Source organism: Bombyx mandarina, chromosome 01, assembly GCF_030267445.1.
Source record: "Bombyx mandarina strain Sakado chromosome 01, ASM3026744v2".
NCBI lineage: Eukaryota > Metazoa > Arthropoda > Insecta > Lepidoptera > Bombycidae > Bombyx > Bombyx mandarina.
In genome coordinates, this window is record NC_143208.1 from 8,247,925 (window position 1) to 8,274,332 (window position 26,408).

General features: G+C 33.5%; 2 protein-coding genes and 1 long non-coding RNA gene across 4 annotated transcripts in view; 2 read left to right on the forward strand and 1 right to left on the reverse strand.

Moving 5' to 3' along the window:
* LOC149503485 (uncharacterized) overlaps positions 1-26,408 on the forward strand; it is a 222,868-nt gene that overhangs the window by 157,679 nt on the left and 38,781 nt on the right. The window lies entirely within an intron of this gene.
* Positions 1-26,408, forward strand: part of LOC114244501 (uncharacterized) — a 41,113-nt gene that overhangs the window by 8,757 nt on the left and 5,948 nt on the right. Inside the window, exons 1-2 of one of the 2 annotated variants that reach the window (XM_089728620.1) lie at positions 18,699-18,807; positions 24,918-25,115. In XM_089728620.1, the coding sequence (XP_089584746.1) occupies positions 18,781-18,807; positions 24,918-25,115 (225 nt within the window). In that variant the 5' untranslated portion in view covers positions 18,699-18,780. Of the gene's footprint in view, positions 1-18,698; positions 18,808-24,917; positions 25,116-26,408 lie in introns of those variants that run through there. The other variant, XM_028176330.2, reaches the window with a different exon arrangement.
* LOC114244500 (uncharacterized) lies at positions 802-20,681 on the reverse strand. Its single transcript, XM_028176329.2, has 14 exons — positions 20,521-20,681; positions 19,164-19,280; positions 16,402-16,453; positions 12,704-12,893; positions 11,890-12,014; positions 11,387-11,480; positions 11,050-11,194; positions 10,620-10,785; positions 10,243-10,390; positions 9,618-9,820; positions 8,926-9,105; positions 7,725-8,809; positions 7,054-7,255; positions 802-6,831 (listed from the first exon to the last, which is right to left on the reverse strand). The coding sequence occupies exons 1-14, from the start codon at positions 20,574-20,576 to the stop codon at positions 6,757-6,759; spliced, it is 2,838 nt and encodes a 945-aa protein (XP_028032130.2). The 5' UTR covers positions 20,577-20,681; the 3' UTR covers positions 802-6,756.

Sequence of the window (26,408 nt, forward strand, 5' to 3'; positions counted from 1 at the left end):
CCGTGTTATGATGTGAGAATAAATTGGGTCAGTTTTTTGTTTATCGTGTAGTGTAAGCATGTGAATGAGCTCACAAATCACTTGCATTAAGTGGTTACCGGAGTCCATGAACATAAAAAGTGGATGACGGTACTTTAACAGCTCGTAATCTTCAAAAAGAAATAAGTTTCAAGTTCGCTAGACGCCCTTACCACCACTAATTGCGGACTCTAATTTGCGGGTATGATTTATTCATTACACTCTCTTTTTCCCTCATCTACTATTTATTTAAACAATTTTTCTAATGAAATACGTACTGCGTATACTACGTAATAAATACCAAACCCGCAAAATTATAATTTGCGTAATTACTGGTGGTAGGACCTCTTGCGAGTTCGCACGGGTAGGTACCACCGCCCCGCTTATTTCTGCCGTGAAGCAGTAATGCGTTTCGGTTTGAAGGGTGGGGCAGCCGTTGTGACTATACTGAGACCATAGAACTATATCTCAAGGTGTGTGGCGCATTTACGTTGTAGATGTCTATGGGCTCTCGTAACCACTTAACACCGGGTAGGCCGTGAGCTCATCCACGTAAGTATGCAAAAAAAAATTTAAAAAATTCGGCCGCGGAACTCGTCCACATAACTATGCAAAAAAAACCTGAACATGTGTTTGGACATAGTTGCATCGCAAAGTTGGAGTACATCTGACGCCCTATCTTTTAAGCTACGACGGTTACGAAATATTTCGCATCTATCTGGTTGTAATTTGATTATTCCTTAAGATATTATAACATTCAATTAAAATGAAAAAAATGAGGTATTTCCATAAATTTAATAAACATTTACTTCGTTTTATTTAGATTCTAACACACAAAAATAGGATTACTTATTTCCATATAAGTTTGAGAATACATAATCGAAGACGAAGATAACTAAGCTAAAACCTACGACCATCGATAGATATTAAAAAATATCTTATATTTAAATCTAAATGCAGGTACTTTGGGTACTACTAATATGGCTCTACAAAACATATGTATGAAAATAGTATTATTAGATAATTCAGTTCTAAAATGAATTTCACGTTTCTATTAGTACTAACGATAATATTTCTGTGGTAAAAAAAAAAAAAAAACAGATCTTATTTCTAACGCAACAGGTAACCGTATTGTACATGTTGAATGATCAACAGAGATGTACTTGTTCTTATATATAAATATAGATTATAAAATCTTATCTAATATTATGAGATTTATATTAAGGAAGATGCAAATGCAGCATAATTAAAATTCTTTGGTTCTAGTTAACTAGTGACCGATAGACGTGCGATTTAAAAAAAAAACGCCTTTTACACAACGTGGCAACTCGGTTTTAGCTCAATCAGTTACGCGACATCGTCCGCACCAGGGAGTTTGTTATCAAGTCATGTCTAAAAAAAAAACCCGAGCAACAGATTCAAATAGATTTTTATCGTCAACGAAGAAATCTCGTACTTTTTTATAAGTCTATTATTATTTATTCGTTGAGTTTGTGTACTTCGGATATCACGTGATCGAAAGATGTCTTCAAACCATTAGTTCGCGGGCTCACTTAATCGAAAGTCTTTATCTAATAAATGCTTGCAGTACGAACAGATAGATCCGCAGATAATTATTATAAGTTCTAGTAGTGGTTGAATCCTTTCTATAATTTCTCTACGTCAGTTGTTCGAAAGGTTCGTTGTTTATTTTAATTTAATGCGAAAAGTTATTAAAATAAACATTGACTTTGACAAACTCATCAAGCATTATAGAGTATTTAACACATTTATGTGCAGGTACTGTAAGCTCAATGATAGAAACTCGACCATAATTACAGCTTAAGATTTAAATTTATTTTATGCGATTTATTCTCTTCTTTTATTTTTAGTCGTTTTGAAGAAAATAACTTTTCCGAAAGGAAATCTTTAAACTAAATATTTTCAATAATTATTATACTTAACAGCCAAAAATATGAATGGGTTGAGAACACATGAAAAACTGATACTTCAATGTTTTGTCTTTTCCAGTTAAAATATATTTTGAGTAAATAAATTTACTAAGAAAGTAACTTTAAGTTTGTGATAGTTTATAAAATAGTAAAATACACATCATACTTTGTTGGTCGAAAAATATATCTTCGATTAACGTTGTTTTTGGTCTTATTATTTCATTAATTAAAGAATATTATTATTGGCAAGGTCACCCGCGATATGCGGATAAATTTTGCGAACGCGCATTTACGTACGATAAGTTTTTTAATAACAAACCACATATTGACATTTGACACGAATATTCTAGTAATTATTGAATACTTGTACTTCCTTCGTATTTCATAAAATCACAAATTATAATAATTGGAACGTTTTTAATTTGTAGAGATTTTAATTGCGTATGTTGTTAAAAAAAAAGGAATTTTGATATAAATTTAAAATAACTTAAATTCAGGCAGATTACTTAATTGCTAAACGTATCGTCGCTGTTCATATTCTATCGAAGCTGACGCAAATCCCATTGCGCGATAGGAAAGCTACGGATAACATAAACGCAAATTTATAATCTATATAAATAAGGTGAATATAAAAAAGGTGAAACGAAAACAGTTAAATATAAATACTGTTTTCTCCTGTTTTCGAAAAGATTCGCTTTTTTTCTGTTTTGTTTACTAGCTATTGACGACCTTTAGTGTTATCAATAAATAAAAACTGGAAATAGTCGGTTAAAAAAAGACACGGCGCTATAATTAAGTACCATTCTCTGCTCTGTTTTTCAATAGCTCTTTTATTTTGTCAGTATAATATCAACTATAAGTAAAAAGAATATTTCAGATGTTTCCCGACATTGCATTAGGTATAAAATCTATAACAGAATGCAAGCGAAAATATAAACATAAAATTATTTGGAATCTTGAGCTGTCAATGATTATGTTCGTATTTCCACCAATGAACGACGACTAACTAATCTAAACAAAATATGGATAGCTGGCGGTCACCTGTAAATCGAAAAATGAAGAAAAGCGCGGTGTTAACAATGTCGTGTGAAATATGAAGCACCTTTGCTTTCCAAAATGCGATTTCACGAAATTTGATAATGTTAACAATTACATTACCTTACTTTTGGTTTAGCTTAGCAAATCAGTATTATTTTTCGTTTATGTTATGAATTAATGTCTTATACACGATGTATTATTAAATATCATACGACTAATAAATTAATTTCAAAAAATTATAATACTATTTTCTTTTTCATTGCACCCAATTTTAAACAGTTGAAAATCAGCTGATACGCGTCACGTGGTTCGTCTAGTAAAATTTGCATTACATCGCGGGTTAGTCGAATGCCAACTTATTAGCTATTTATGTTAAAATAGTAGTTAATTTTATTTCAAAAGTTCAACTTCAGCCAGGTTAATTTAATTGCCTACAAAAATTAAAAATTTGATTCTCACTACACCTAACTAGTTGGTTTGCAATAGATCGAAATACATTTTCAGTCCAACATTAATTGATCGAATGTTTCAAATTAATCACACATTTATAAATTAAATCGATCAATAGCTACAAAAATACGCAATTTTTGGATATGCTTTCAAAATAACGATATCTTACAAGATATGTTTAGAATTCTTATTGTCAAAATACTGTACTTATAAATAAAATCAATACTAATGGTAGGTTCATTTATCATCCGCATTTCATTTTAGTTTTGTTTATTATTGAATTATTTTTGAAGTATCTTTGTTAACCGCAAAATATATACGAAAGGTGAAGGATACTACCAAAGTAATTAATGTGGTATTTCTAATTTAATCAGATTATCTCTAGAGGTCATTTATTTGTTTTAATTACGTAGACAATGATACTCAGAGGACAATTACCGATAATGTAACATGATCAAACTTCTTTTCTTGTATGAATTTAAGACATTTTTTATATCAATACAAAAAGCTATACTGCAAAAAGTCTAAAAGATATTTTTCGTCAAACTAGCTTTGAGTGCGGTCCAAAAAAATATCTGCGGCCTCGTTGTCTAAACTAGTTAATTCAGAGCAAAATAAAATTATTTTAGTAAAGTTAAACTTTATAAGCATGCTAGACAACAATCCTTATTAGATTAAATTTTCAATAAAATATATTATATTTATCTCTAAAGTATACACAATATAATAGGTAATAATAGTAGTATGTAGTAATATAATAATAGTAGGAGCTGATTTATATTGATCCAATAGTCTCGGACAATTCCAATATACAGCGAATAACGTCACTAGTATAGAGCTTGTTGTTAAACACGTGCTAAATTTATACGTAACCAGAGACATTCGCTAAATGAATGCGTGACAGTGAGTGAGCGCGACACAATTACATTTGTTCTCAATACTGATTATGAGTTACGCAGACGGAAAATACTGCAACGAAATAAAGATGGTCAATGGCCATTTGTTACATCTAAAAAAAAACAAATTTAATTTGCATACCATTTGGTATCTTACACATTTACCTTGGATCAACGTAAAACTGCTTAACGTCACATTTAAGTACATTTAAATAGTAGAGTTTCATTTTTTTACGAAACTAAAATAACTTACTACTATTATAATAATCAAGATATAAGATGTAAAATCTTTTGTAAAATACAATATGGAGATTCTCATAAACATCAAATTACTATCATAATTTTATTGATAACCTTACATTAAGTAATGAATTACATTCCAAACTAGTGTTAAGATGAGATTACATTATAAGGTGACTAAAAGTCACAAAGAGTTCATTTTTTTTTATAAATTAACATTTAATACTGTTAAAGGGATCGAACCATTTAATATAGAGATTAAGAATACTTCTTCATCGCGAAATTAACAAAAAACACCACAAATCTGAAGCGAAACAAACAAAAACTGTAATTAAACTATACAAACCTTAAATCTCGTACGAGTTTAGGGAAATTTATCAATGTATAATATATTATAGTATAAATGTTACGACATAAGACAGAGCACATTTCCAAGGAAAAATATATTAATGTTAAATCATTATCATCATAACTGATCTATTTATCTCAGTGTCTTTACACTAAAATACATCAAAACCGTAAATTCACGTACCTTTCATAGTTTATTAATTTCATTTAAAAGGAAAGGGGATTAAAAGTTACACAATGTCCAAGGGGAACAATCCCCAGAAACAGAGATAGTAATTAGTAATGCTGATAATTCCAGATTTGAAATAATCAGATCAGCTGACGCCCGAGGTCGACGACCTCGTGCAATGGGGGATCGTCCAGATTCCTTCGCAATAGATTGCGCCTTCATGAACATACTTTTTCTAAGACCAAGTGCTTAACTTAGTAATTAGCCTTTTTCTTTTATATTTAACCTTTCAGAGAAAGAATCTGTGTCTATTTAAAAAAAGGTGCACTAAAATAATTATTAAATTTGTACATACGAAACAAGTTTTGCACTCATTACTCACCTTAAAAAATCACAATAAAATGCATTAAATTTGAGAATTTGAATTCAATTAATCTAAATTGAGGATTTATTAACAAAAGTACATTTAATATTATTAGTAGTACCTACCTATTTGTTAAATTCCATTGAGCGTCGCCTAAAATGAAACGCCATATGTTACGGGGGAACAGCAATCCTTAGATATTACAACGTAAATGACGCCTCACACCTTCAGATATGAGGACTCATTTTATTGTATAACGGCTGGTCTACTGTTCCCGAAACCAGAAGGCAAATCTACTGCGCGGCATAAATAGGCAGGTACTATCTTTGGTTCACTCTATGATTAAACAGCGTCTGATAATTTAAAGGTGTAAAAAGTAATATACAATGTTTTTCAATACAAGATAATGGAATTTCCAGAATTATTATTACTAATATTACAGATGAGGAATGCTCATGGATGTACAATAATTTCACAGAAATTTTAATATGAACCATCAAAGTGTGCCTAGAAAAAAACCTTTAAGTATATTTAATTTGAAACAGGCAGTATAGATTAATAAATCCAACAATTGAACTAATTAAAAAATCAATCAATAATTTAATTTAATCAAAAAAAAATCAAATAGTACTACCAATAACCTATGTGCCTATATTTCTGGATTTTGTGCTAAATCGACAGTCAGATCAAAAATATTATGAAAACTCATTCTTTTCAAATTCCCTTTTTAATATATACCTGTACTGTAAGTCTTCACCAGTCTTTCAATCACTTTACTCAGTACTATAAAAATTCTTAATAGCCCTGCACTATAGTTCAAGATCATTACATTTCTTTCTAGCTTCATTCAAGCCTGTTTTAAACATATAATTAAATTTAATTCCCGGCATGCTGTTCTAGTTTAAGCTATCCTAACTAGAATTCTGTATTTCATACACAGCACACTATCGACTAAAAATTAAGTTTGATATTGAATTTGTTAAGACTACGATTCTTTGGTTTGATGGAACACTAACCAGCGATTTAAAGTAACGTATAAAAATATTGCAAGTCACTAAGCCCAGCTTGTTCATAACCGTTGAAATCTAATATAAATGGTTTCATAAATTAAAAACTATCGAACATATAAAAAAATTACAATACGACCTTCAATTGCCTAAAATTCATATGGAAGTGTTTCAATTTCCGCTCAAAAAACTTCATTCTTGAATTTAGTTATGAATAGTTTTCTGTTTTTATATAGAAGCTTGTCCTAGTTTTGTTCACTATATTCAGTACACCAATGCTACCCAATCTTCAACATTAGTCAACAATTGTTATTTGTGCAAATCCAATCAAAGCTTTGTCGTCATATGTTTGATTAGGCCTGGATGAATTCTGTGAAAAAATGGTTAATATTTAATAATCGATGTTTATTTTTCTTAAAAAACGAAATATTATTTTGATATGTGTACATGTGACTCAGTGTAAATTATTGCTTTATTGTCTTAAGCCCCAATGAGATCAGATACCCATAGAACACCCCGACACACCATGAGTGTATTCATGCAAAGACCTTTGAAATTTGTAAAGAAAATGTTAACATTTTACTTTTCTTACCAAATGGAATGTAATAGCTTTAGGAGCGGTCTGCATGGCAGCAACATGGCCATTAAGTAGTTTTGCCAAATTCGACGATATAGGCACTGAATCATTAGGGTCAATCAACCCAGCACCTACTAGTTCTGAAGCTATGCCTTCAGCAGTGTCCTTCCCAATGACGTACTCAAATCGAATGTCATTTAACTCGCCGCGAGAATTCCTGTTAAGTTCAATTAAGAATCAAGACCTCTGTTATTTTTCAAATAGATAGAATAAAGAAATAATAGAATATATAAATAGAAGAAAATAAAATAGAGCTTTGTATATTATATAAGCTTAAACAGGTATTGAATTCTCGTATGAATATGTAATTTAAGCATTTTATCGACAGAATATTTTCATAAGCACTCATCATGGAGATAAGAAAAACGCCAGTTTTTTATATAATGACAGCTGCTAAACTAAGTAGGCAGCTGTTTGGCTATGCCTTCGGCATTAGTGATGTTCATGACCTATGGTGACCATTTACCGTCAGCTATGGCATATGCTGATATTTCCTACATAGGTAATTAAAAAAAAAAATCTGGTCACCCAGAGTTGTGGTAAAGGTATATAGATAAATCCATAGATTCAGAGTGAAGAAGAATATTACGTATATATAACTAAGTAAATTATTCAAAGTTACAAACCTCAATCTTAGGACCAAATTGACAACTGTGGGAACAATCTTCATAATAACAGGTTGTGCTTTTGGTGGTTGTTCAGGTTGCGACTGCGACTGAGTTGGTTGTGGTTTTGGTTGCACTGGTGGGGGTTTTGGCTGTGTTGATTGCGGGTTTGACTGTGCCAATTGTAGTTGCGGTTGTGCTGATTGGGGTTGCGGTTGTGCTGATAGGAGTTGTGGCTGTGTTGATTGGGGTTGCGGTTGTACTGATTGGGGTTGCGGCTGTACTGATTGGGGTTGCGGCTGTACTGATTGGGGTTGCGGCTGTACTGATTGGGGTTGCGGCTGTGCCGATTGGTGTTGCGGCTGGGCTGATTGGGGTTGCGGCTGTGCTGATTGGGGTTGCGGCTGTGCTAATTGAGGTTGCGGCTGTGCTGATTGCATTTGCGGTAGTACTGGTTGCAATTGCGGTATTGACGATTGCAATTGGGGCAATACCGATTGCATTTGGGGTAAATTTGACTGCAGTTGCAGCATTCCCGATTGCAACTGTGGTACACCACATTGCAATTGTGGCAGAGCAGATTGTAGTTGTGGCAGAGCTGTTTGCAATTGTGGCAGAGCCGATTGCAATTGTGGCAGTGCTGATTGCAATTGTGGCAATGCCAACTGAGGATGTGGTAGTGCCAATTGCGGTGGCAACTGTGCTGATTGCGGTTGTGTGGTTGCCACCTGTAATTGATTTTGCGCCTGCACCAATTGTGATTGTAACTGTAGTGACTGTGGTTGGGGCTGAACCATTTGTGACTGCGATTGCATCATTCGCGGTTGCGACGCAATAATTTGTGGTTGGGATTGTGGCTGTGCCAACAATAACTGCGGCTGAACGACTTGACGCTGTGGCTGCGCAGCTTGCGGCTGCTGCGATGTAGATTGAGATAGCGGTTGATCTAGTTGCAATTTTTGTGCAGGTAACTGTGTTTGGTGTGGTTGTGGCAATGCCTGTAGTGATTGGGTCTGAGACATATTCGATAGTGGTTGCGCCTGGACTACTTGAGGCTGTGTTAGTTGCGGCTGAACTGGCTGTTGCTTAGAATCAGTTGAAATTTCCTATTAAAAAGAAGAATCAGTATTAATATTAATGACAGCTTTGTATTCTTAATGTTTTTAAAATTAATGAATGTCACGCAGCTTAATAAACCTGAGTGTTATTGGTGTAAACTTACGTCTTCATTTTCACTGGCACTAGATTCTGCCTTTTGAATCCTGTTCATAGGAAGTTGATCATCTTTGTTAGGAGTATCATCATCGGAATCAACACCGCCTTCCTCTTCTTCACTCCACACCCATTCTCCAGTCATTGTACGATGAAGACGACCTGACGTAGCAGAATGCTTTTTGCTCGCCTGGAATATGTTCTTATTTTACACTACTATACATCATGTAACATCAATATCACGTTGAAAAAAAGCTTGCTATATCGTTTTATCATCATAATTACACCACTGGTTGTGAAACAATAATGCAAAGTTAAATATGATGTGAAAATTTGAATACTTAGGCTTAAATGGAAATTGTTAACATTAAACTGACCACTAATTGGTTTAAGTTATAACCAATTAACCAATATGAATACCAATTATCCATAAACTAAATGAAAATTTACATTTTGCCACTTTACCAGACTTTAATATAGTCTTAGGTTATTCTGTGTGCAAAGAAATATAAATGTCAAAACGTTGGGTTTAGAAAATTTTATTGTAGTTAGCACTTTATTGAAATGACAACGAATAACACCTAAGTTGTCTATGTATCAAATGTCTAAAATAATAAAATCAAAATAATTAATGCAAGATTAAGCCTGAAAGGTAGATTTCATTATTATTACAACTCCCGGTAAGTAAAAAGAGCACCACACCTTTGTTACTCTAGTTTCCATGCTGGGCCCTATGGCAACCAAAGTTTGAGTTAAATATTTTCTATCTTTGGCTTTTTTGAAAAAAGGATGCTTTAACAACTCTGTGGCAGTTGGACGCTTGGTTGGATCCTTTTGTAAGCAATCCACTATCATTTTCCTGAATGTTTTCCCATAAGCTTTATATTGATCTTTTTCTTCAGCTCCTAAAACAATAAGTATGACTAAAACATACTTAAATTTGGATTGGCTTGGATTTTTTTATTATTTACACATTTCATTGTAAACCTGATCACTTTCATGTCTACCTTATTCTCAATACTTATACTCAAAATCATTTTATATCTTTCATTTTTTCATACGAAAATAGGTAGTTTGACTATGTTGTCAATTTACCTACGAATCTTATTTACCTGTCAAAAAATTTACTCTGAAGACAATGTTATTTATATTATCTTGTTCAAATTATGTTGTCTACATCTACTATTCAATAATATACTATCGGTAGACTATTTAGTGTCTGTGACCACTTTTGATAACATTTAACACTTTATGTATAGACAATACGCATTATGTATAAATCTTATGTATAGACAATACAGAGTGAAGTATAAAGTGCTCCACATACCTGTATCTAAATTAGGAGGATCATTCTGCAATGTCAACATCAACACTTTCATTGGAGGGTATTTATGGTACGGAGCAGTTCCTGTAGCCATTTCTATGGCAGTTATTCCAAATGACCAAATGTCAGCTTTGAAATCATAGCCATGATCCTGTGAAGGCAATTTTTAAATCATACTGAAATTGCATTTCAAATTGAATGTAGTTAAATAATGCCTACATCATTAAACCATTTTATTACAAGCTGTACCCAATATAACATTTAATTTGTTTAAAATACAAATTTCAAGATGAACAAAATTATGTTATTTACTGAGAATTGTCATTGCAGGCCAATTTATGAGCACACTTTTTTGACATTATGCACAAATGATTATTTACTTGTTCCATGACTTCTGGTGCCATCCAGCATGGTGTACCAACAAAAGTATGTCTAACTTTTTGTCTAGACATATCTCTACCAGTAGCCAGCCATGCAGAAACACCAAAATCTGCCAACTGCACAGTTCCATCTTCACCTAGTAATATATTACCAGCTTTGACATCCCTAAAACAAAAAGTATAATATATCCTTACCTTTAAATAAGCCCAATAAGATCTACTTCAAGCAATTCGCTACTATGCAAACATCGCTATGAATATTTCAAACACACGGATATTTTGTAAAATGTGTTCACATAATAATATGTTCGCAATAGCAAAATTTAGATGTATAACATTCAATATAATACACATAGAAAGCAAAAAAGTAACTTATAAAAATATAAAATAACAAACAAATAAAACACATGCATATTTCAGTTTACAATACCTGTGGATTTGTCCATTGCTATGGAAATATTCCAAACCTTTTAGCACTTCCTTTAAAACAGTAGCAATTGTAGCTTCATCAAAAACTCCATTGACACAATTGCTTACTCTTATTTTATGTTTGATGACATCTAAAAGACTGCCTCCTGTAATTACAATATCATTTAGGTTGGAAACTACTAATATAGATGATAGATTTCATCACCTTCTTTCATTAATTGATTGTATGTTGTAAAACATAAAACTTTATTTACTAAAGATAACTTAGAGTTTTATATGAATATATTTGGTTGTACTTGTTTTATTTTTTATTTTACCTTTATTTATAATGAGTTTACCTTCAAGAAGCTTTAAGATCAACCACAGCTCATCATGCACCACAAAACTTGTATAATATGTAACGACATTCTCATGATTACAACTTGACATTGCCTGAAAAATTTAAGCCATATGTAAACTTAAATTTCGATAAGATTTAATACTGTCTATAAAACATGACGTAAATTCCTCATGCGACATTATTCCTACATAATTATAATTTTCTGCAATCTCAATTTTCTCATAAACAACTTCTAGTAAAATCATCATTATATTCTCCTGTTGATGGGAGCCTTTCTTACAAGAATAAAAACACACAGAACTGGCTTGCCTTTTTTTACACATAACATACTAGCTCACTCTAATAAGACTACTATGATAAGTATTATTACTTGAAAATTCCCAAACATAGTAAAAGTATTGAAAATTAAGAAAGCCAAAACCCAACTACAAACTATGAAATTTTAAAATAAAAATAATTGTATTCATAGCTTTATTGATCCCTTAATGAAAACACACTTACCTGTATTTCCTTTAATAACTCATCCATCGAAGTATTCCATTTTTCTAAATTTATTCTTTTTATAGCACACTTTTCACCTCTTGGCTTACAGTATGCACTGTACACTACTGCTGTGGCACCAACACCTAGAATTTACTGATTAATAATAAAAGCACCAAATATTTCACATAAAATTTTGTTTTATTTATAGTTTAGATAATACACATGCAGTAGTCATCTGAGTAATGTTATGAGCTGCAGTATGCCCCTTTTTTATGGATTTTTACCATCATATGTTATCTGTCTACTTATATTTCAATACAAAAGGCATAGTTCTCTAGCTACTCATTTATTCTCTCCTTCATATAATCATGATTAGCAATTAATTCAATCTTTGAATGAAAACTTTGAATGAAAACTATAAATATAAACTAGCCTCCATTACTGTCAAATAATCAATAACTCATAACCAAATTATAATAAATTATATATAATGGTAGATATTGGTCACGTTGTTTGATAAATTATTAACAAAGTGATATATTTCATGTATTCTTAGATCAATTTTATTTATGAAGTTCAATGTTGTTGTTCCATTATTAAGAATAAATTTATATTCTCTGTACATGTGTACTTACTTTATATTAACTTTTAGTATTAATATTTATGCCTATCAAACTTGTTTATAACAATCATTTGGGTGAAATTACAAATAATTTTCAAGAATTTTGTCTATCATCAGAAACATGGACATCATGAAATAAAATTTCTATGAACATTATGGATATGTAGAGAGAAATTTATTTACAAATATTTGTAACAATATTCCACATACCGATTACATCCCCTATTTCATAGTCATCTTCGGTATTTGACCAAGGAATCGTGTTTGTGTTTGTACTGGCTGCCATTTTGCGCGAGAATAAATTTCCGATCCCAGCAGCAGCCGTACCGATCGACAAACGCGCTGTCCGCGCATATGACGACAGCGCATTTAGTTTACGGTCACATGCTCCCTCCGATTTCTATGCATATATAACAAACTACATTTTGCAATCATAAAACAGCAATTCACACTAAAACCCATACAGGTTTTTATTGACAATGGATTATAGTTTATACAGATTATAATCCACTAAAAATGAGAACCTAAGTACTCACTGAACAGAGACTAACGTCATCTATTGTTCAGATAACGATAACTATTAAAAAATCGGAACACTCCTCACCTTTCCAATATTTAGATGGCGTTCATTATGAATGGGAGTTTAAAGAAAAAACTGCAACTGGGTGATTTTCAGAAAAATTGACCCCGTGACGATCAGGAAATATAATTTTGGGATTAAATGAAATTGCTTAAATTTACTCTGGTATCAAAGTAGATGTAATTAACTAGCTAAATATGCTATTTAAATTAAAATTTTAATCATAAATAAGAGAAATATTCAAGTTTTTCGGTCATATGTTGACGGAAAGTGTTCCTGTAAGTCACTTTTTTTTTTTTTTATTGCTTAAAATGTGTGGACGAGCTCACAGCCCACCTGGTGTTAAGTGGTTACTGGAGCCCATAGACATCTACAACGTAAATGCGCCACACACCTTGAGATATAGTTCGATGGTCTCAGTATAGTCACAACGGCTGCCCCACCCTTCAAACCGAAACGCATTACTGCTTCACGGCAGAAATAAGCGGGGCGGTGGTACCTACCCGTGCGGACTCACAAGAGGTCCTACCACCAGTAATTACGCAAATTATAATTTTGCGGGTTTGATTTTTATTGCACGATGTTATTCCTTCACCGTGGAAGTCAATCGTGAACATTTGTTGAGTACGTATTTCATTAGAAAAATTGGTACCCGCCAGCGAGATTCGAACACCACTGCATCGCTTGATACGAATGCACCGGATGTCTTATCCTTTAGGTCACTCAATTTAATCAGTCAGAAATAAAACAACCAGGTATTGAAACAAAATCAACTTATATTAGCATATGCTTAAAATGTTTCCAAATATAACAAAAATTTTGCATAATTCTATCGCAATTATAAATAATCAGCCAAATAGTTTCATTTTCGTCACTTCTTAGACACATCGCCCTAGAAAAGTTGTTGTTTACTAATGATACGTGTTACAAATTCATAAATAAAGCAAAGTGAGGAATTTTCGGCAATAACAAAATTCTAATAGTTTCAAAACTTAATACTCTAAAGAAATCTAGATACTTTTAAAACTAGTTTTCTACAATTTAGAATATAGCACAGTGACTATTATGAAAATTGCGTGACGAATAGGAATAATTTAAGCAGTATCCACACTGCCAATTTAAAACACAGTCACAAAGAGCGTAAAATTAAGATTCATTAAACCTTTTTTTATACACATAAAAGTATTCAAAGACATAACATTATCAATTTGAGATCACTTAACTTATTATATATTACGAGAACCAACTTAGGAGTCGTTGGTGATTATTTTATGTTTTTACTTACACCTACCTACAGGATTATTTTTCAGAATTTTGCTTTAATTTTTCGCGATATCGCTTCGCTCTTTCTGCTGCGCTAAGCGCCATTCTCTACCGAACGAAATAATACTTTCTCCAATAACTATTAATTATTTCCTCCCACGGCACGTTGTATGCAGGTGCCAACGGACCGGCCGCACTGGACATCAGTTGAAGAGGCCTATGTTCAGCAGTGGACAGTAGACAGGCTGAGATGATGATGATGATGATGATGATATCCTTCCAAACAAACCTCGCGCTCGTCTTCGGGAAAATGTTCATAAATAGAATGCATACAAAAAGAGCACCAAAAAATGGAGCACTGCAGTAATTTTCTAATATCGCTTTGACTCATCGCAAGAGTAAAATGCTGCAGTTTTATACTCTTGTTGATTTTTCGCTGACATCCGAAATACTTCTCAGTGATTATGAAATGTGTAACAGGCCAGGGCCGCCTGGCATTATTAATCTAACATTGATTTAAATCAAAACATGTTAGGATTTTATCAACGTCCCAATATACTACCATATCGGCTAGCAGAGCAATCATACATACGAATAGGTATGTTAAATGCGAACTTATATCTGAAACAAGAAAATCACCATTGTTTGTAGTAAAATTGGATAATAAGTAGTCTATAGCAATTTTTTCAGTCAATTTAGATTCAAATCCAACGAGTCGTCACGGGTATTACGTGCGTACAAACAAACAATACAAATTTTACCTCTTATCAAATTAGGTAACACGTAGAGAAGTATCAATTACAAGATTAAATATTTCGTTGTACACTAAGCTTTATAATTCAAGTTCGTCACGATTTTATTCCGGTAGTATGTCACATGACGCTCAGGAGGTGACGTATTCATACGACAAAACTTTTAAAATTAAAAATAACTAATACTCTGTTAAATTAACTTGTTTTTAGTTTTATTAATCTAATATAGGTTAGTTTATGTTTTAAATACAATATGCCAAAGTAAAGAAAATTGGTTTATTTACCTTTAAATACTGTCACTATCTAGAAAACTTTTTCTGCACGCCGAAGACCAACACTTTCGTCACAGATTTTGTCGCAACTAAAGTTTAAACAGTAACGCCGGTATCAAAATACGATCACAACGTCGTTAGGAAAGTAGAAAAAACACAAATTAGTAGATTTTGTCTCATGTAAGATATCAAATTCGCCGTGACGATACCGGATTTTTCGGTACTATGGTTTTCGTAGGGCAACATTAATTTAATGATATTTCTTAAAAATAACCATAAATTAATCACATAAAGACCGAAAACACACTTTTAGATATAAAGACATTATGTTCGAACACCTAAACATACTCAAAGCTCAATAGTCTACAAGTACGAAGTATTGGAAATCTCCGAGAGCACCGTGGGACACAGGAAATCTTCACCTCCTGTGGTGCTTTTTTTTTAAATATAAATATATCTATCGTCTTTTAATGTGTTTTTCAATTTAACTTGATTTTAAAATGTCTGCCTTAATCATATAACATTTTACATCTACATGTGCTATATAAAAAAACAAAAATAAAAATGTTTGAAGTTGTGGGACAGTCCGATTTTGCTAGTCATTTTTTTTTTGAAAAGCACCCAACTACATAATGAACATTTATTCTTCTTTTGATTAAATGATTCAAGTTGGATATTAAAATGGTTTGTTAAAATCGTTTATTTTCGGCGTTATAGAATATACATATGGCATACAGAACATGATATAGGAAATACTCTAACACCGTAAGTATTATACAATAACAATAATCTTTATTGAAAGCTAAATGATTTCACACATTCATTCAGAATACCTACATTTATTGACAAAATTAAAACAGTCCTTCCTCAACCAACTATATTCCTCAAACAACTTGAAATTAGTTTGTATTATCTATTGTAAAATTAACAAGTAATAAGCTGCCAATAGGCAAGATCCGTTTTCACTAGCCACTAAATCAAGTTGGTGATCAAACTTAAGCACTAATTATATATTATTATTATTATATTAAAACTACGTACTTTTCCAAGAACTCTCTGAAATCGTGATCGGACTGTTTCAACCGGCAAATTACTGTAATCAAAGAAATCATTACCTTTATTAGCATTGTTTGATGTAAATATCACACAACGCTATTTTGTCCTAATAACTAGATTTAAAGCAAACCTTATGTCTAGTTTTTGCACGAGGTCTTTTATCTAGTTTTGACCGCTGGCCTTTTACCTAGATTCTACGGCAAAAGGTAAACGAATCTCAAATATTATTTGTACGGAAGCTTATCTTGAAAATGTTGCTTGCTAGATTCTATGAAAACCGCTAGAACTTTCTCTAAAGTAACGTACCTAAAGTAAATAAAAAAACTAATACCTTAAAATTACTGAGCAGAAGGAAATAATCTAGGTATGAATTTGTAACCATACTCCCTCTTCAACTACCTACATCTCAGTACTTTTTATACTTTATAATTACCGTTACATTAATCACGCAACATAGGTAATCGTATCAATTTTATTTACACGCAGAAAGAATATACAGCCACAGTGACAGTAACACTCCGAAAATCCTATTTGAAATTGTAACTTGATTTTTTTTTGTTCCTACCTAAACTGATAGCCTTGAGAGGCTATATCAGCGTCACTTTAACTAGTAGGTGAGCTCACGGGGCTCAAACCTGATGACGTTGCTAACACGAACCCTAGCAAGAGCCGTGCTTCGCAGAATCTACCACCGGATCGGAAACGCGACCCACTGAGAAGATACGGCGAGAAACTCAGTGGGCTGTGTCTGAGGGTTATGTAACTTGAATTTACCTCCTTGGCTATTGGTTTAATCTAAGGGTTTTCTGGAAGAAATTGCTTTAAGCAAACCCCATAATAATCCATTATAGTTTTATTTCTTTATATTTTATTACGATTATATAAAAATATCTGACCATTATACAATAAAAAGTAGCCAATTCAAGATAACAAAAAGTATTTACCGTCATAAAAATCTGAAGATAAGTAATTAATTGGTATAAAAGAAAAAAGTGAATCGTTTGCCCTTGTGTTATAAATAAAATATTTCACGAAGAAATTAATTCTTCTCCATTCATTTCATTAGAACACGGATTACTTTTTCGTGTTTACGTTTCACTGCGATATTGTCGGAACAATCACAGCGGTCGTCGATAAAGCTGCTTTAATCTAACTGTTGTTAAAACTGGCAACTAATATACAAAATGAAACTTTTCTCTCAGATTAATAATTTGCGTAGGTACCAACCTAGTATGGACAGGACTTATTTCCATCAGTTGTAAAAGTTTCTACGGTTTGTGGTTAGCTTTTTAGTTATGTTAGTATTATTAAGAAGATAATAGTCTACCAAGCTATGGAAAAGCAAACACTTGGACTTGATCTCTCAAAGTAGGTGTTGGCATTGGAGTTGTGATATCTAGCTGGATTCTCGTCGGATCTTCACAGTGGGTCGTGTTTGCGATTCGGTTGTAGATTCAATAATGCAACCCTCTTGCTAGGGATAGTGTTAGCAAGACCTAGCTCACCGACCAAACCGGTGAAGCTGGCATAACCCTTCGAAGCTACCAGCAATTATGTAAGATAACGTACTAAGGTTACTAATGGTAACAAAGAAAAGTACTAAATATGCGGTGAAACATCAGCTTGTTTGCCCATTTACTACTGCTACTACATGGATATGTTTCGCCCACGAACTAGTATAGTAAACGTAACGTGAAATCCATCGACCATCATGTGATATGAGATCGAAGTTTAACTGTTTACAGGTTCGAAATAAATATTATTGTACTGTTCTCTAACGCCAGATCAATTTTGCTTTGGAGCAGAGGCTGGCAAGACTGACTTAGCCACCTACCTATTTTGGCAATACATTACTCGTGAGAAAGTGTTGTAAAACTCTTTGTTTTCTGTGTTCTTAGTGCGAGTTTTCTAACGTTCTCGATAGCGTAAAAGTTAGCTCATATTTGTATGGAATGGGATCGTTTGCTTACGTTTGCCGCTAGGGGCGCTATCGCAACTGCATACAAAACTGGGTTAACTTTTACGCTATCGAGAAAGTTGAAAAAACTCGCACTAAGCATACTGACCTGTTTACTGCCTTTACCCCACCCGTACGTACGTACGCATATAACGATTCTAAAATACTTTTTGAAATTGAAAACGATCACAATAATGGCTAGTATAATTGCACAAAATTTACTTTGGGCATCCATGTTTTTCCAACAACGGGCTTAACATCAACATTTTTATTAAAGCAATTGTAAGGGATTGAGATGATAACTCGTTATATAAAAGGCGAACAATACTGAACGAAAATCATTCATACAAATTCACGAGTTGAATCAGTTCTATCTACGTAATTAGAAAATTTTGAAAGTGCGCACTATGTCCATAAAACATCTCATTATAAAGGTAAAGTTGTAACATATATTAAATGTCAGAAGTACTTTAATTACGCTTAATCATTTTTAATTCATTTGTATTCCGTCTTTCGGTGACCACATGATGTAAAATAGGTATTACAAACGTTAATAAAATATAATAAGATTATGCATTTTTTAAATTCGTGTAAACGTATAAAATTACACTCCGTCTCCATTTTCATCATTGATACTTCTGTTTCCTGAACAGTCTCGCTGTATCCAAGTAAGCTTCTGAGAAACAAAACAGATCTATACGAAAATAAAACAAACTACTTATATTTGAAGCTACATTAAAAGTTGTTACTTACATGTTAAAAAATAATTCTATAAAATATAATGACTCACCTTTGGTTCGAGTGAACGTTGATATTAACTTCAGTACCGGATGCATTATCCGGCAGCTCTCCTATTTTAAAAGTTTCGCAAAAACTGCTACGCATTTTTATGTGGAACGCACTGAAACTATGAATTTAGGACTGATTAAAAATATTGTGTCTGCATATATTAAGTTTCATCAGTGTCCTGAGTAAAAAATTGTGACTAGAATTTAACTTCCATCTAATAGATAACTGTTTCCATCACAATGCAATTTTAGTGTAAATAATAAGGGAAACTATATAAATGAGAAAAAAATATTAGCTAACATCAAAATAATCTATCAACCTATCAGAATGACTCTTTTGTGGTTTTTTTAAGATAAGCAGACGGACTGACATTTTAACTGATATCAAGCTTTTATTGGCTGGATCGCAAAACTTGTAGTAAAACAAGTATGAAATTTGACACCCACCATTGTAGGGTTGCACATTGACTACCAATACCGGCTATAAATAACTGAGTTGTCGCAAATATGTTTAGAATATTGCCCATACAATATCTAAAATTTAGTAGTAGCTCGATAGACAATATATCTAACCACTTTAAGTAATTATTAAATTTTAATAAAATAAAAAAAAAACTGTTCTTAATTTGCCACTTATTCTAAGTATTTTCGAATATGCAGTTAGATTCCAAATAGGTACGCGTATTTCAAAGAATGGCTTCTCATACAATGTTGCAGGCAGTGGGCCGTTCTAAGGGATAAAGCCGACCTTTGTTGCGTTCATATTCACTATTATCTTAATGATTTTAATTTTATAATTACTTATTTAATATTTTTTGAATTTTTATAAATTAATTGTAAAATAGTGCTGATTTTCAATTTTACAACGAAAAGTTTTTTTTTTCTATTTGATTTTATTACAAAAGGAAAACCAAAAAATACAATTTTAGAGACAACAGAGATTAATATTCATCCACCAAGCTAAGCGCACGTACTTGTCATTTTAGGAAATTTATACAAACGTAAACCTTCAACGTAACACGTGCGTAGATGGCAAATGTTACTAAATTATTATTTTTTACCATTAAATAGATTCATAGTAATATTACAATGAAATTATTCTATAATAACTTTATCCAAGTGGCTAAAAACAAAAATATACATTTAATTCCCTTTCAGCGCAGGATACTCAAATTTCGGCATAGCAAATATGACCAAGGACTCGATATTCTTTCTTCACTTGAATCTCACTAATATACATTATTTACTTTCGTTGACTTCTGATTGAAGTATTTAATTCGTATTATTTTCTTTTAATTATTTCATTACATATAATCAGAATTAGTTATGTTAGAAGAAAATCTATGTTTAATACCTTACCTTTTTAGGACTGTTGAAACTATATGAAATATAATTACAAATATGTATTTTAGCATATTAGTTAGATTAATGTTAAATTAAAATTCACTTAAACGAATTTCTACTCGAATAACTCGGAAATATAACAATGATAACATCACGCATCAAGAGAATTGGAAGTAATGTGCGCAAAAGTCAACCCACGGGCCAAAGTTGTGACCGCAGGGTTCGCCAATCACAGCTAGTTAACAATTTATTGAAATAATGCTTCAGTCTTTGTCCACTGCGTCAACACATAAAATTTAAATTTTTATTCACAAAATATAAATTCAAGAACGGCGCCTCAAATGATAGAAGCTTTCGTCTCCTTTATAGATCAAATTAACGCTTCCACCATTACTGCACTTTTATTTCAATACTCAATGTAAGGTAATGCTCGCGATAATCTCTTTTAGAAACAATATTTATAGGAAACGTCATCAGTATTGTTTCCTTAAGCAAATTGAACATCGTCTAAGGGAAAACGAGAGAGAACAGCTAGCTACATTCGCTTCATATTGCAGAATCACGAGTAAATCTATTAACATATTAATCTTATTACCGTTTCGACTTTGACACATGCTTCTGCGACATCCTGTAGTTAGTATTAATCTTTTGAAACATTTCAGAAAAAACTTAGTAACCAATATAAGATTCTTATTAAGTAACATGCATAATATATCTAATTCTTGTATCTACTTAGATATTAGTTTTAATATTTTTAATTTTTATTTACTCCCAACTGTTTCGAACTACTGTCGTACAGCATAAGTGGCTATGGGTCGATCTACATCTACAATGAAACTAATTTGGTACCTACATACATATATGACGAAACGCATATAGTAGGATATAAACTAACAAATGAAGAGATAAACGTTAAGCCCTAATTGGACATCAGTGTTTTAGAACGCGACATCGCGTTATTATTGTTATTAAATGTTTCGTAGATACTCAGAAGAGCCCGAAAAACACCTGCTGATAATACTAAACGGAAATAAAATGTTGCTGAAATCGGTAGACACCACAACGTAAATATCTCCTCTCACTTTAGGACATGAGATCAGAGCTTCAATAAAATAACAAATATCCAAGAAGACGTCCCTACCAACACAAGTAGGCTCGTAATTCTCGTCCGCTCAAATACATATGTATGTCGATATCCTCAGGACTGAGAATTGCGACCTCTATACATAATTTTATCAAGAATTGTTATTCCTCCTTTTATACCTACGAGCTGCTAAAACCGTCACAAATGGTAGAGACGCGCGTCGATCGGATTTCATTGTTCAGAATTGTGATTCTCCGTGGATTCTTTTTTTCAATCTTACCTGTTACACCGTTTTTCAAGGTATTGTCTAACCCTTTCTGGTAATAGGTCGAAAGTTAACGAGAATTCTGGTTTCATCCTCATCTTATCATTAATAACTTAACATACAATTTAAGGGAAAAGTTAGGTCTTATCGAGAGAAGCGGCTGTGAGGATACTTAAATCGTGTAGGTAGTTCTGAAAAAATTAACTCAGAAAAATTTTAATTCATTTTTCTTTAATTCGAATTATCAAATTTTCACGATTGTCTCTAAACGAAACAATAAAGAAGACATATCTTAATCTAAACCATTTGTTAAACCATTAGTACTGATATCACAGTAGTATTCATTATAACATGTGCGCACTCACATTCTGACGCACTGTTACAATGCTCATACCGCCCGATTAGCCTCATGTCTCTAGGTAAACTGTATGAGCGTCTGCTTTACAAACGCCTCAGAGAGTTCGTCTCATCCAAGAACATTCTTATCGATGAACAATTCGGATTCCGCGCAAATCGCTCATGCATACAACAGGTGCACCGCTTCACGGAGTACATTCTCGTAGGGCTTAATCAACCAAAACTGCTCTACACAGGAAATCTCTTCTTCGATGTCGCAAAAACGTTCGTCAAAGTGTGGCACAACGGTTTGATTTTCAGACTATTCAACATGGGCGTGCTGGACAGTCTCGTGCTCATAATACGTCACTTCAGAGCGACCGCTCACGGCTGGAGTCCCGCAAGGTTCCGTCCTCTCCGCTCCTATTCACTTTATTTATCAACGATATTTCCCGGTCGCCGCCGACCCAGTTAGCCTTATTCGCCGACGACACGACCGTTTACTACTCGAGTGGAAACAAGTCCCTAATGGCGAGGAAGCTCCAGAGCGCAGCCGTAACCCTCTACAGTGGTTCCGAAAATGGCGCACATCAACCTTGGTGCTCTTTCAAATGGGAAACCCAACCCGTATTAGGAGGAGAAATCTCACAACCCTGATCGCCCTCTTCGGCCAACCAATACCCTTGGCCAGGAAGGTCAAGTACCTGGGAGTGAACCTGGATGCATCGATGACATTTCACCAGCACATAAAATCAGTCAGTCAGTCAGACTACTCCCCAAATCCTGATCACGCAAGAGACAGCCACCGTCGACGCCCTAGACACGTCCTTACTGATCCATCAGATCCAATAACCGTTGCATTAGACACCTTTAGCTCTAACAATAGAAGTAGGCTCAAAGACTCAAGTAACCGTACTCGTCGAACTCGCAAAGTGTTCGACGGGCAAACCTAATCTAAACATTATCCCGCTGAGTTTTTTGCCGGATCTTCTCAGCAGGTCGCGATTCCCAAATCTGGTAATAGGTTCATTCGCGAAGCAGCTGCTCTTGAGTTGTTAGTCTCCTTTGGAAGCGCTCGGACAGCTTTTAATTAATCCACCCCTCCTGGCTGAGCCTTTGCTCGCCCATCTGTCATGGTGAAACTGGAAAGGCCTCCGGGCCACGAGTAATCCTTAAATCATAAAAAAACGATGCTCAACATACATACGTCTCAGCACCATATGAAGCTTATCAAATACATACTACTAACATAACGTGTGAATTTCAAGGCTCCGTAGCTAAATAGTAAAATCCCTTAAAAAATCGTGCAGTATCGTTAGCCGTTTATTATGATACAGCCGATTTTTGATAGTAAATGTACGATCAATTGTAAAACGAAAATTAGGACTGTCCCTTCTATTGTCTAACATAGATAAAGAGAAAAAAAAACAAATAAACACGTAAAAAACCAGATGCCATTAAATTGTATTTATTTAAAAACAATACCAGTGTTACTGCGACCTGAGAATCGTGATACCTTAAGTTAATGTAAACTGTAGATGCATTATACTCATGTAAGTGACCTAAAAGAATATAAATTTTAATGTGATATTTTCTTTGTTATGCTACCTCTACCGCCTCTGAATTTATATTACTGTTATTATTTTTAGTTTGTTATTGTTTTTTATTTATTGATTTCAGTCAGTTTTTTTAGTGCATGCGCTTTTAGATTTTTCGTTACTAGAGTTAGAGTAATCAATTGTTTTAATATCGTTAATTTTTAAATATTTAATGTTAATTATTTTGGTAATAAACCAATAAATATATTTCGATTATTATGAACTCACAGTTATACCGCTTTTCAGATCAGAAAACTTGTATATTTCATGAAATATTTTATTTTTCTCACAAATACGAACATTCATAATATTACCAATTTAATAAGTGTAGGATAGTATTTATTTTTTACACTTCAGCGTACTACGAGTATCACGAAAAAACGATTAGGTTACAAAATTTTGTAATGGGCGCCGCTGACTTCAATCTGCTGTAACTGTAAATCAACTATAACTGTAACTCTCAAAATAAAGTTAGAAGAAAATACAAAGAAGAAGAGAATCGTCTCTTTGGCTATTCATCTGGAGGTATCTCCTTAAATGCCCATATAGCACCCACAGGCAGGTTATGTTACTGTTACGACATTCCGTTAACTCATCAATAGAAACTCTATCGTTTCACCAATTAGTTTTCGCTCACGAATTATTCTAGTCTCTAACTTCTCTCTAAATCCACTAGTTTTAGAACCTCTAGGTCTACCTATCGAGTATTTATCATTTATCGAGTATTTCTAGCTCATAGCATTTGAGATTTATGATTTTAATAATATTATACATTTATTGAGGGAATGAGGCGTTCGCTCCTGGCCTTTTCATTATTCATTATTATTATTATTATTTTTATTGTATATTTTGACTTGTTTTTTCGTTTATTGCAAATACTTTTCCTTTATAAAAAAAAAAATAATTGAGAAAAAACAAAAAAAAAGCCCGGTGAATTTGTTTCGCCGGTTCTTCTCAGGATTGTGGCTTTTTTTGGAACCGGTGGTAGAGTTAACATTGTTATTTATATTTTGACATTCAACAAGTGTGTTATACTGACATCTAAGTAGAAATAAATGATTTTGAATTTGAATTTTGAATTTGAATTGCCACTTCAAGCTGATAGTTTAACAATGAATTATGTCGGCAGGCGTTATGTGTAACTTTATGTCTCGGATCGATGAGCAGCAGTGGAGAGTCAGCCAGAGACTTCATAGAACATGTTCTCCGTATCCCGAATCCTGACAGAGTCCTCAATTCAGTTCTTGGAAGGCTTGAGAGAAACAGACAAGCATTAGCTAAGGAAGCAAGTCTTGACAACAGCGATTGTCAAGACTCTGAGACTGTGGTAATTTATTATTGATATAATTCTTTACTTTGGCAGTGATTCCGAATTCGTGTATTAAGCCGCATAGTAAGCTACCTTTATTTTGCCTACTTATACCGCAAAGCGTTACGTTGCGGCTTAAAGGGTAAGACGGTGGTACAATAGAGTCGAATCGGAGACTTTATGTCACTGTCCTCGTCGAACTCGTGACTTGCGACGAAGGGCTCGACGAACGAATTAACCCATAGATACAGCCCACTGAGTTTCTCGCCGGATCTTCTCAGTGAGTCGCGTTTCCCATCCGGTGGTAGAGTCTGTGAAGCTTTGCTCTTGCTAGGGCCATTGTTAGCAACACTCCGGTTTGAGCCCCGTGAGGCTACATGTTAGGGCGAAGCTGAAGTAGCCTCTTAAGGCTATCAGCATAGGTAGGAAAAAAAGAAAAAAAAAAAGAGAAAAAAGAAATAAAAAAGGAGACTTCATGTCTCAGGATGGATAGCAACACTCTATTCCAATTTTTTAAATTGCGAGAATCACGTGTCTAGGTAAACCGTAAGCCCGTCTAACGTATTTCTGCCGCGAAACTGTAATTTATTTCCTTATAAGGGTCGAACATCCGATATCAATGCAATCGAGACTTTGAGTTCATATATGAGTTCCTAGATGAGCGACGGTACTGAATTCAACTCAAGTCATTGAATAACCAGCCCCACTGACACAACCCAGTGAGTTTCTCGCTGGATCTTCTCAGTGGGTCGAGATTCCTATTCATTGGTAGATTCGGCGAAGCACTGTTCTTACAACAAGGGAACAAGTAAAGCTGTCTCTCAAAGTATCTCAGGCTGGGCTCATTGAGCTCCTAGGTCAGGGCAGCTGGAATAGTCCCTCGGGGCTACCAGTGAATAGCTTAGACAAAAATCACAGAGAATAGACCGCGAAGTCATTCACTCGTTTTTTTTACTTACCTATACTAGTAAGAGTACGTAATAGTAACACTGACATGTGTAACTGATGTATGTAATAGTATCATTTTACGTTCTTGAGTTGTTTTTCGCTTTGGTTTACATATAATATTGACATTTAAAATAAAATACATATCCCGTTTTTTTTATTGATAATGCTAAAGCCCGTGAATAGCACTGAAAACACTGTACGTAAGTAACTGTTTTGTCATGTTTATAAATTACCATTGACCATTTATAAATTTATTTATGTGCATTTTAAATATGTGCCTTAAAATCTGTACGTGTTACGTCGTCTCACCTTTTAGACTTGATATGAGGGCGGTTACGTACATGAAGCTTCAATCAACAGCAG